The 12,535-nt window shown below is 40.0% G+C and overlaps 1 protein-coding gene across 1 annotated transcript in view; it reads left to right on the top strand.

The window, feature by feature from the left end:
• Nucleotides 1–10,283, top strand: part of LOC100772139 (armadillo repeat-containing protein 1) — a 31,495-nt gene extending 21,212 nt beyond the window's left edge. The window contains exons 4-7 of the mRNA XM_027403484.2: nt 539–728; nt 6,853–6,969; nt 7,057–7,131; nt 7,767–10,283. Of these exons, the coding sequence (XP_027259285.1) occupies nt 539–728; nt 6,853–6,969; nt 7,057–7,131; nt 7,767–7,958 (574 nt within the window). The 3' untranslated portion in view covers nt 7,959–10,283. The remainder of the gene's footprint in view (nt 1–538; nt 729–6,852; nt 6,970–7,056; nt 7,132–7,766) is intronic.
• Nucleotides 10,284–12,535: the final 2,252 nt, after the last annotated feature.

Below are 12,535 nucleotides of genomic sequence, written 5' to 3'. Positions count from 1 at the left end.
CAACCACCAGTGACACACTTCTTCCAACAAGGCCTCACTTAATTGTGCCACTCCCTATGAAGCAGTAGGGGGCGTTTTCATTCAAAGCATCAAAATGAGGTAGAGAAAGTTAGCCTTGACTATGTAAAAGTTGAGGGGTGATCATACAGACTAGATGCTTTCCCTACATTATTCTTGCTCTGTCCTTCTAATTCTTTAAATGAAGTAGAGTCTTGTGTTTTAAACTGGTCTCAAGCTTGTGTGGCCAAGGAGAACTTGAACTTCTGATTCTCTTGCCTCTACCTCTTGAGTGCTGTTACTATGGTAGAGTGCCATGCACCTTGTGTATGTCTATCTGGAAATTGAACACAGGGCTCTGTGTATGTCAGGTAAGCACTCTGCCATCTGAACTACATCCCCAGTTCCCTTTATTCATTATTCTAAGACTCATTGGGTTGCGTTTTTATTGAACAAAGTATCAGGATGAAGGAAACAAAACTCAAGTAGAGAAGTAAAATTACAGAATCAGCGAAAGTGACCTTATGTGTTTCTTTTCAAGGACTACAACTCCAGGAGAAACAAAACTTCTGGCTTCTGAAATCTATGACATCCTTCAATCCTCCAATATGGCTGATGGTGATAGTTTTAATGAAGTGAATTCACGTCGGAGGAAAGCTCAGTTTTTTCTGGGAACTACAAACAAACGTGCCAAAACAGTAGTTTTGCAGATAGATGGCCTTGATGATACGGTAAGATTTACAGATGTGGTTCGTAAGATGGCAAGAGAAATTGTATCACCACTTTCTTTACAGTTACTTGCTAAGATTCTCTAAGAAAAAGTTGCAATATTAATATTTTATACTCTTGACAAAAGGTACATCTTATGTTAAAGATATTGGTTAATGGGCATACATAGCAGTTTTAAATGTCCATGATCTTAACAGTGGTGTTTAAAGAATATGCAGTCAAACACCTGAACTGACAGACATACAAGAAGCAGACAGGTCTAATTAGAGCTGTGCATGATTTATATAGATGAGATATATACTAATGTCAGAAATGAGGTAGACACCATTAGGGCTTGTAGGCATTAAAGGGTCTCTGGGAAGCATAACTTTCACGGGCTCATCTGTATTGTAGCATGTATCTGTACATCATTTCTTTGTATGTATTCCATCAAATGGATATGGAGTACTTTGCTTATCCATTTATCAGTTGATGGTCAGGTGAGTTGTTTCTACATCTTGGCTCTTAGAAATCTTCTAGGAGCATGTTTGTACATATTAATATCCTCTTGAGTATATATCTAGTGGCATTGCTCAGGCATACAGTAATTATAAGTTTCATTTTTAATGGACTGTCAGATTGTGCATTGTGGCTGCAAAATTTTATATTACAACCGGCATTGCATGAGGAGCCTAGTTTCTCCATGTCCTCTTCAGCATTTGCCATTTTCCAGCTGTCGTAGTGGATTTGAAATGTTGGCTTATGGCAACATTCCTGATAACTAATGCTGAGTAACATTTTAGAAATGTAGTAGTCATTTTTTTTTTTTTTTTTTTTTTTTTTTTAGCAATTGAATTGGGGTTATTGTATTGTTTTAAGTTACTTCAGATTTATGTTTGAGAGAAATGCTTATTTCCTCTTTGTTCTTTGACCAGGTTTAAATGGTCTTTTATTGCTGAGTTCTCTGAATGACACGGGTGCTTGGAATTGAATGTGTATCCTCTCCAGGAGCAGGTGCACTCTTAACCACTGAGCCATCTCTCCAGACCCCTTTTTATACATTTTGTTGAAATCATCATTGAAGTTATTTGGCCCTGGCCTTTGCTTTGTGGGCATTTTTTTTTTTTTTTTTGACCATTAATTGAATCTCTTTACTTGTTGTAGGTCTATTCATCTTTCCTTTCCTCTCTCCCTCTCTCCCTCCCTCCCTTTTTTTCTTTGTAGTATTGTGTACATTTTGTTGAGGCCATTTGTTGGCATGCAGTTATTCATAGTATTTGTTTGTACAGGCTGTGTCCTTGATCCAAAAATGCAAATGTTGAAATGCTTTAATATCCAAACCTTTTTTAAAAAATAGCAATATGATAGAAAGGTGTGGAGTTTGGAGAATTTTTTTTAATTAAAAATTTCCTTTAGGTTTTTAGGTTTTATTCCGTGTGTATGAATGTTTTGCCTGCATGTGTGTATGTGTACTAGAGGCTGGCACTGTTGTTGAGCTACCATGTAGATACCGGGAGAATTGAGCCTGGGTCTTCTGTAAGAGCATTAGTCACTCCAGACTGCTGAGACATCTCTCCAGCCGTGAGAATTAATCATTTTTGAATTTGAGATGTTCAGCTAGTGAAGTTTTCACAAAAGTTGTAAAATCTGGAAGAAACTCACAGATCTGAAACACTTTTTATCCCAAGACCAAGTAAAGATATTTAGCCTTTAATAACTTTATTTCTACAGGGTTGGCTCTAATACTTACTTTCTTCTTAAATCCTGAGTTTGGCAGTTGGCTTTTTCTTGGATGTTAAAGGTCTATCAGTTTCATTGAGTGACAGGCGCTTCCCAGTGATTTGAGTTTGAAGCTCACTATCTAGCAGGAGCCCAGGCTTTCTTTGTGTTGATTTTGTTTCAGTTTTATCCAAATTCTTGGCTTTGTGGATTTAAATTTGTGGCAAATTTGGATAGACTTTTCTACCATATCTTCAAAACTAACTTTCCCCTCTTTCCCCGGAAGGGGGGGGGATTTATGTGTGATCTGCACTTTAGATTTCTTCATGGTTCATTGGTGTCCTGTCATTTGTTTTTCATTTTCACTTAGAGTTTCTGTTTCTGTGTTGACTAATTTTCTTCTATGAGTGTTCAGTTTGTTGGTAATCTCTTCTAGCGTGTTTTTCATTTTGAACATTGCTTTATAGAATATTTTGAAATGTGACTTGGATCTTTTATGATGTTTCAATAGCATGTTTATGCTGTATCTCTTTGAACATAGAAAAATGATTAGGAAAATGGTTTAATGTCCCTGTACACTAACTCTGCCACCTGCATTTCTGATTTTGCTTTTGATTGGTTTTTCTAATTTAGTGTTTTTGTGCTCCTTTTGAATGTCTGGTAATTTTTTATTAGATGCCAGATATTTTGTGTATTGTGGAGCACAGCATATATTTGTATACAAAGCCTTTAAATACTCTTCAGCATTATTCTGTTTTGTTTTTCAAAACAGGGTTTCTCTGTGTAGCCCTGGCTGTCCTGGAACTCACTGTAGACCAGGCTGGCCTCAAATGAAGAGGTACGCCTGGGATTAAAGGTGTGTGCCCCACACCCTTCTCAGCTTTATTCTGGATCGCAGTTACCTGTTAATAATTGGTCCTGGAGTTTTGCTTTATGGCTGTTATGTAGGACCCAACCTTTCAACCTAGGGATAACTTTGCCACATTGTTGAGGTCATGCCCTTCTGATGGCCTGTTCCTACCCTGTGTATTTCCAGTTATTTTCTAGTATAGTATAGCTCATGGAAACAGAATGCTTTTTTTTTTTTTTTTGAGACAGGATTACTCTTGTGTAACAGTATTGACTGTCGTGGAACTCAGAGATCTGCTTGCCTCTGCCTCCCAAGTGCTGGGATTAAAGGCAGGCACCACCACATGATGCATTCTTAATGGAGTGTGAGCCTGTGGAATTGTTCTTTCTGTTCTTCTCAGTAGATTTTTACTCAGCTTCAGGTTGCTTCCTGACACACACAAATTGATCTTCAGTCGGCTCAAAACAAGGGTGACTTTAAAACTTTGTTCTATGTCCTCCTCCTCTGTGTCCTCCTCTCATTCTTGGTTTGCTTTGTCCTGAGAACTAGAGTTGCTTTAACCTCTCTGGGTTCATTTATTTATTTATTTATTTTGAGTGAAAGTTTTATTAGAAAGGGAAGGAAGGAGGAAGGAAAAAGAAAAGAGGTAAAGAGACACAGGGAGAGGACAGGAAAGAAGAGGGAGACAGGAGGAGAAAGAGAGGAGAGAGCCTTCTCTGGGTTCTTAACTATGTCCTCAACTCAGGGAGGCTGCTGATTTCTGGTTGGTCTCTGTTAGATTTTTTGTTGCTGTGTCAGATACTTAACAAAAATAACTCAAGGAAGGTGTGGCTTATTTAGGCTTATAGCTTTCAGTTCTTGGTTCCTGAGTCCTGAGACCCTGGGCCTGAAACACAAGCTGTATCATGGCAGGCAGATAGAATGGTAGAGGAGGCTGGCCTCGGAAGCAGGGGACGTCTGGTGGGGCTGTCTTCTTTTCCATTTTTATTCTGTTTGGGACTGCAGTATATGGGATGGTGCATCTATATTCAGAGGGGCTCATATTCCCTTTGGAGAATTCTCTGCAAATGGCCTCACAGACAGCATGCTAGAGATGTATCGTACTGTGAGTGTTTTGCCTGCATGTGTAGTGCCCGCAGAGGCTGGAACAGAGTGTCGGATCCCCTGGAACTGGACTTAGATGGGTGTAAGCTGCCATGTGGATTCTGGGACTTGAACCCAGGTCCGCTGGAAGAGCAGTTAGTGTTCCTACTTAACCTTTGAGCTCTTCTTCAGTCCCACTGTGTGCTTTCCTTAATCTGGGGCATTTCTCAGTTCAGTCAGGCTGACAGCCAAGATTAATATCAGTTTCAACATGCTGTGCTGGGCCCTAAAACCCTTCTAAGTAATAGGGAGCTTACCTCATTTTTTTCTTACTTCAGAGATATTACTTTTCCAATATCTAAGCATCACTGTTTTTTTTCAATAATAATTTGTCTATATTTTTAATAGTTTAATCCTAATTTAGTATATATGCCTCCAGCTTAACTGGATTTATCTTGACCAAGAATAAATTATATACTACATATTTGGGGGGTAGACACTTAGACTGGTAATTAACCACTTACCTTTTTGCCTATGCCAGGTAGATTTTGTCCCCCCACCCCCACCCCAAGACAGGGTTTCTGTCTAACAGTCCTGGCTGTCCTGGAACTTGCTTTGTAGACCAGGCTGGCCTCAAACTCACAGAGATTCGCCTGCCTCTGCTTCCCAAGTACTGGGATTAAAGGTGTGTGCCACCAATGCCAGGGCTGGGTAGATTTTTCTAAGGATAAACACAACTTTTTCTAGTGTTATGTTTAGGGCTTAAAGCTAAGGTTTTAAGGCTCTCTCTGTCTGAGTGTGTGTGTGTGTGTGTGTGTGTGTGTGTGTGTATGTGTGTGAGAGAGAGAGAGAGAGAGAGAGAGAGAGAGAGAGAGAGAAAGAGAGATGGAGAAGAGCACTTCTACATCATTCTTACCTGTGACAGGATCAAATAAGTTAACAACTTACTAAAACTGAGCTACAAAAGCTCAAGAAACTTCTAGAAAATTTCTGATATTTGAAGATTGATTAAATGGAATATATTAATATACATAAAATATCTCTAGTATCTCTTGTTAATTTTGTGGAGTATGAATAACAGTTACTTTTTTAAAGCTAACACAAAAATCCAAAAGGTGTTGGGGTGATAGCTCAGTACATAAGAATACTTGGTGTGCAATCATGAGGACCTGCATTGAAATCCCAGAACCCATGTACAAAGCCAGGCATGGATGCATAGATGCCTGAACCCCAGCTCTATGGGGCCAGAGACAGAGGAGTGCTGGGGCCTGCTGGTCGTCACCCTGTCTCCAGGTTAAGTGATAAGTTCTGACTCAAAGGAATAAGGTAGAGAGTGATAAAGCTGAACAACTTAAGCGCCCCTGTATCCTCCATGCTTGCCTGGGTACACATACACAAATACATACATTCCTATTCACCCTTCCCTCACATGTATACCACACACTCAAACCTAACTGCTCACAAAAATAAAGGTCAGTATACAGTAAGATTAAAATTGTTTGCCAAAATCTGAAATATGGGGTGAAATCCAGCTGAAGTGATGAGTATAGTCTCTTAAGGGACAGAGGAGAAAGCAGTTTCTTAGTTCCAGGCACTGGACAGTGGGATAAGAGGAGACAAATAGAGTAAGGTGTGGTGAAGTGAGACATATAACTAGCACCCTGCTTTAAAGTATCAGAGGCCATGTGGGTACCAGAAGAGGAAAATGAAAACCATAGGAGACTATTTATAGTGCTTGATATTGCAGTGGAAGCCATTGGGAGTGTCACCAATGAAGGATGAAATAATATTTATAAGGGACAGTGACTCAAACACTGGATTGTTTTAATTCTAGCTTAAGCCTCGAGATTTTTAAACTAGAATAGAGGACTAGGGAGTGAATGTTAGGCCCACCATATGGTCTCTGATATAATTACCAATGCTGTCTTAGCGTGAAACTGAAATCAGAGCATATGTAAGTAAATGAATGTGGCTGTCCCAGGAGAACTTCACAAAAATGGCTGATGGACTGCATTTTGCACACCCTTCAACTCGAGGAACTGCTACTTTTCTGTTTCTGAGCACTTTGTTTCATTTTTCACTTGTTCTTTTTATGATATAAATTGGCATTGAGTGACAGTGATTAAAACTACATTGTAACTTTGCCTCCCTTCCTATGCAAACCTAGCCCTATACCAAATAACACTTAACAGTGTTTCATGCTTCTGTCAGCAGTGGATCACACATGTCATTGTGGTGCCATAGGATTACATATGCTTAGGTAGACAGGCAGGTACCTGCAATATTCAATTCCCTGCAATACACAGTGGAGGAATAAGCTGTTTTAGAAGCTTTGCCTTACAGCCTGTGTGTAGTAGGCTTTGCTGTGTCAGTGTGTGATTTGCTCTGTGGTGTTTTTTACAGTGACAGAATCAGCACTAATGAGTGGTTAGGGTGGCTTAAGTTGATTTATTTCCCCTACCTGTTCTAATAACAGTTTGCTTTCTCTTTTTCAGTCTCGAAGAAATCTCTGTGAAGAGGCTTTGTTAAAAATTAAAGGTGTTATTAGCTTTACTTTTCAAATGGCTGTTCAAAGATGTGTGGTGCGAATCCGTTCAGATTTGAAAGCAGAGGTTAGTACTTTGAACGACTGAATATGCCTGAAGTTATAAGTAAGCAAGAGATCATTCAGTATTGTTCCTTGTATTCTTTTTTCCCAGGCTCTGGCATCAGCAATAGCATCAACCAAGGTCATGAAAGCTCAGCAGGTGGTGAAGAGCGAAAGTGGGGAAGAGGTAAAACTTTATTTTATTCCTATCAAACTGGGGCTCTTGATTTTTTTTAATGGCTAGTGGATTATAACATTCTTAGAGGAATGGTTACGAAATAGAAAGATGTGGTTTATCTTGATTAATAGTTAATTACAGTCTTAATAGTATAGAGATATCTTTTGTGAAGTTTAGAGTGTTATAAAGAAAGCTGTGAACGTGGAGATGTGGTGCAGATTGTAAAGGTCAGCCTGCTTACATTGGTTTTTAGGACTTCTTTCTGACTTGAACTACTTTTGTGACTGCAAGACAATAAAAGTAGACTCTTTGAACAGTAAATATGGTGAGCTCTAGGCTTTGATGAGGAGGGATGGATCTGTAAGCTGTGAGCTCCTTTGGCTTCCACAGATGAGTGGTGTTGTGGCACTCCGGGGGTTCAGAGTGGCCCTGCATGTGTTTAACCCATTTCTAGAGACAGGTTCCTCCTCCTGTCCTGGAACCCTGCACCCTCCTTGGTGCTTACAGAGTGCTCATTTCCTAACTGTCACTCTAGAGTCCTGGGATGAAGATGATGCTTAGGCGGAGGATGTGACTTAGGGTGTGGATGGTGTCATGTTAGGTTGGGTTCCTAATGGCTCCTCACACTTCTCTGTGTGTGTCAGATGCTGGTCCCATTCCAAGATGCCCCTGTGGAAGTGGAAGAGAACACAGAGCTGCCTGACTACCTGCCTGAGGACGAGAGCCCCACAAAGGAACAGGACAAGGCAGTGTCCAGGGTCGGCTCACACCCTGAGGGTGGAGCCAGCTGGTTAAGCACAGCTGCAAACTTTTTATCCAGATCGTTTTACTGGTGACTTCAGCTTCAGTTTGGGGCTCAAGGACTGTGCAAACCAACAGGGGGCCAGCTTTCCATTGTGGTGAACTGTCAAGTGCAATTTGCAATAGGTTATCATGGAAAGTTTCTAGATTACATGACTGCATATGCTGCATTTTACATTTGACTGGACATTTCCCCCACCGAATGGTAAACAGGACAGAGCTGCAGGTGGAATTGGTTTATGAAGGTATTTTGGTATTGTTTTCCTTTGCTTAATTGCCTCACTGTTTTCTGAAAAACATGGGTCCATTGTTAAAACCAAATGTATGTGCAGCTTTACATTCTGTTTTACATGAAGCATGTGACTCGTTTTCTTCTCAAGCCTCAGGAGCTTTCTGAAGAGAAGTTTTGCATAGCTCAAGTTGTGCATGAATTTTTAGCAGCTTTTCTTCATGAACGATACATGACATGTGCTTTGGTACCTTCTCTGAAAGTTGAAAACATACCTAGTTAGCCCCCTTCTGTGCCTTTTTTATTTTGCCAACCATGTTTATAGAAAGGACATTATTAATGGCATTTTGCAAATGGAATTATATTCATTTGGATATAGCAGTACCTAAAAAATGCTCTACAAAAAACTGAACAATCTTACTTGCTATAATTTTAATAAACTTACTGTAAGCCAGTTAAGACAACAGGGATATGAACAGCAGCAAAGTGCTCTTGGGAGAGTTTGAATGTGACCAAGTGTGGCTTGGCTCATGAGAATTAAGCCCATTGTGATCTTTTGAGCAGACATACCCTGTGGTGACTGTGTCCTGCCAGAGGAGAGTAATAGGTTTGTTTTTTTTGTTTTTGTTTTATTTCAAGAGAGGGTTTCTCTGTGTAGCTCTGGCTATCATGGAACTCACTCTGTAGACCAGGCTGGCCATGAATTCAGAGATCCACATGCCTCTGCCTCCCAGGTGCTGGGATTAAAGGTGTGCACCACAACCTGACAAGAAAAGTAATAATGACTAGTTTAAAGAACTGACAAACTTGAAAACAAAGTTGGATTCCTGCAGTGCTGCTTGGTCAGTCTGGCTTCAGACATAAACTGTCTATCTAGTACATGCCCATTCCAGAGATGTTTCTTTTTATTGCCTTTTTGTTGTTTTTAAGAAAATACTGCAGTCAAATTGAATAAAACAAGACCCCAAAATTGTTGCTTATAGAGAAAGAAAGGCAGCACTGGGCACTTAGTCTTATTTTCATGTCTAGTCAGAAAAAAATAAATGACTTCAGTGAAGGTGAGATACATAAATACAGACACATGTTTCTGCTTTTTTGTGTTTTGTTTTTTTAAGGACTGAATTACCTGTATGTGATGCTTTCTTAAGATCCTAAAATATTTGACAACTAATATTTTCTTTTTAAAAATCCAGCTAAATCTATTTTCATGTCAACATCACTAAAAGGAAGAAACTGCAGTGCACCTGTGTCACCATGCAGAGCTGCTGTTTTGCTACGTGGAGAATGTAAAGTGAAATCAGACTCTCAAGGGTTTCCTTGCATTCTTGTTGTTTCTCTTCTAGAGAAAATTGAAATCATCCAGTGTTACCAGGGGAAAAATCATCATAAAATATTAAGCCATGAGAGCTTTTGAGTTCATTAACATTGTGGCTTTCTCTTTAGAAATCCAGCTTCAATAGCTATAGAAAGGAGGAGGTGGTGGTGGTGTTTTATTTTCAGCACATCTGATTCTGGCAGCAAGCAGTAGTATGTGTTAGCAGTGTGGTACACATTTGTGTCTAAGATCAGACAAGTAGCAAAACAGCAGCTCTACATGGTGATGAAGGTGCACTGTAGTTTCTTCCTGTTTTTAGTGATGCTGATGTGAAACTAGATGTAGCTCAGTTTCTAAAAAGAAAGCCACAATTTTAATGAACTCAGAAGCTCATTTCAGCTTACTGAATGAGGGTGTTGAAAGTATGTAGATCATTTTTCCACGTGTCTGATCTCTGACTCAAGTGGTAGGCACAAACAGAAAGCAGAAATTTTCAGGGCACATAGCTAAGACATAATACTACTTGCTGCCAGAATCAGATGTGTTGAAAATAAAACAACAAAACCACCTCCTTTCTATAGCCATTAAAGCAAAGTTTACTTTCTATTTTAACACATTTTAATTTTATTTTGCATTGTCACACATTTATTTAAAAACTATAGCCCTTTGGTAGTGATGGTCAAGACAGTTGATATTTCGAACTGATGTTTGTGTGTATCTAGATGTTCCTTTATTCCAGGACTCTCTGAGTCAAGGCGACTATAATGGCAGTTTTTGAAATATATTGTAAAATAATAAAATAACAATGAAAATTGAGTGGATATTGTATTTTTAAAATATCATTTATTTATTTGTTCATATGTCTGTCTTTGTGCACATGTCTGAGGAGGTCAGAAGGGTGTCTGTTCTTGGAGCTCGAGTTATAGGCAGTTGTGAGCTGCCTGATGGAGGTGCTAGGAGCTAAGGACAATATATGTTCTTAACCACTGAGCGATTTGTCTACCCTGGGATATTGTGATATATAGATTATTGATTTTTAATTTTTTTTCTTGTAGTACTGGGCATCCAACCAGAGACTCAGGATTCTGTGTAAGCCTGATTGCATTTTATTTATTTTGAGACAGGTTCTTGCTATCTAGTCCAAGCTGACCTGAACTTTGTATTTGGCCTATATTAACCTTGAACTCTAAATTCTCTTGCTTACATCCTGAATGCCAAGGTTATAGGAACGTACCATCATGCCTGGCTCTTTAGCACTTTGCACATAGACTGTGTAGCACATAGTCTCAGTTCTGCAGGTGCATCACCTGGACCTCTGAGCTGGGGAAACCAGACCTAGAATCAGTTCACTTGCTCTCTTGTCACACTTTGGATTTGTTTTTCCAGAGCTTCTGGTAGAGGCTTGTGTTCCTGCTTCAGAGCTACCCTAATTTAGATTTTAAAGAATGGTTACAGGAGAATAAAAATTGCTTCTTTGCCGGGCGTTGGTGGCACAAGCCTTTAATCCCCGCACTCGGGAGGCAGAGGCAGGCAGATCTCTGTGAGTTCGAGGCCAGCCTGGTCTCCATAGCAAGTGCCAGGATAGGCTCCAAAGCTACACAGAGAAACCCTGTCTCGAAAAACCAAAAAAAAAAAAAAAAATTGCTTCTTATTTTATAACTTGCTAGCTATGTAAGACTAGACAGTAGTTTAATCCCTGAACTGTATAGTAAGAAATGAAGGTAAATTTCTTCACAGGATAGATAGTTCACAGAATCGTTATATTAAAACATTTTATAAAACATTTAATAGAAAAAATTTACTGGTATCTAGTGGAATTTTGCTACTGGCCATGTAACACTATTGTTTCCTTGATATTGATTTCACCCCACCCCCTCGTACATATGGACATATGCCAAGGCACACATGTAGGGTCAGGATGACTTGTGGGAGGCGGCTCTTTTCTATCCTGTAAGTTCCAGTATTGAACTGAGGTTGTCAGCATGGCTTTCCCTGATGAGCCATCTCACTAGCCTCTTGAATCTCAAGAGATAACACAATACTAGCTTTGACTTACCTATCTACATCTACTCGACTTTATTTGTTTATTTGGTTTGTTTGTTTGTTTCTGAGGCTTGGGCACCTACAGTTTTTATCTAAAATTTCCCCTTGAATTCATTTATCTGTTGTCAGGATTTCTGTCCCTCCACCCCTTTTTAGATGCTGAAATTTGTGGAGCAGGGAGAGAAGTGATAAAGCAAATGTAAGAAAATGTGAACATTTAAGGACTAATATGCAAGAGCTTTTGTGCTATTCATATAAGGTTTTTGTAAGTCTCAAACTGGGAAAACTATTTGTTTGGTTTTGGTCTTTTAATACAGGGTTTCTCTGTGTAGCTTTTGAGCCTATCCTGGCACACTCTCTGTAGTCCAGGCTGGCCTCCAGTTCACAGAGATCTGCCTGCTTCTGTCCCCCCACCCTCCAGGCATCACCATAGCCCCAGTGGCAGCACAGGTCACCCAGTCAATATGACCCTGGTGGCAGCATTGCCCTTGGACACCAAGATGGTCTCAGGTGGCTGACCAGACCCTGAGCATCTGCACAGGCCTTGGTGGCAATAGGGGCCATGGGCAGCTATACAGACTCCAGCTATGGTATAGTCCACCAGACTAACCATGGACTCAGACATGTTCTTTGGCAGCAGTCCAGGCTTGGATGTCACCATGGCTCTAGGTGTCAGTGCAGGCCACCCAGTTCAGCACAGCCCCAATGGCAGTAAGCCCTTGGACACCAACATGGCCCCAGGTGACTGTCTAGATGCCTGGTATCAGGAACCATGGACATTAACACAGATCCTGGCTGTGGTAGGGCCATGGACCCAGACATGACCCAAAACTGTACTTCTGAAAGCAAATTTATAGGATACTGATAAATTACATCCACTGATTAAAAGATCTCACTATGCACACAGAATAAGTGCCAATTTGATGAATAACTGACTGTACCAGATACTAAATAATTATAGTGAAGAGACAAGTCCCAATCACTTTTGTGATGCTTTTTTTTTTTTTTTTTTTTTTTTTTAGGCA

This window comes from Cricetulus griseus, chromosome 2 (assembly GCF_003668045.3).
Source record: "Cricetulus griseus strain 17A/GY chromosome 2, alternate assembly CriGri-PICRH-1.0, whole genome shotgun sequence".
NCBI classification, from domain to species: domain Eukaryota; kingdom Metazoa; phylum Chordata; class Mammalia; order Rodentia; family Cricetidae; genus Cricetulus; species Cricetulus griseus.
This window is presented reverse-complemented; position numbering and strand designations above follow the sequence as displayed.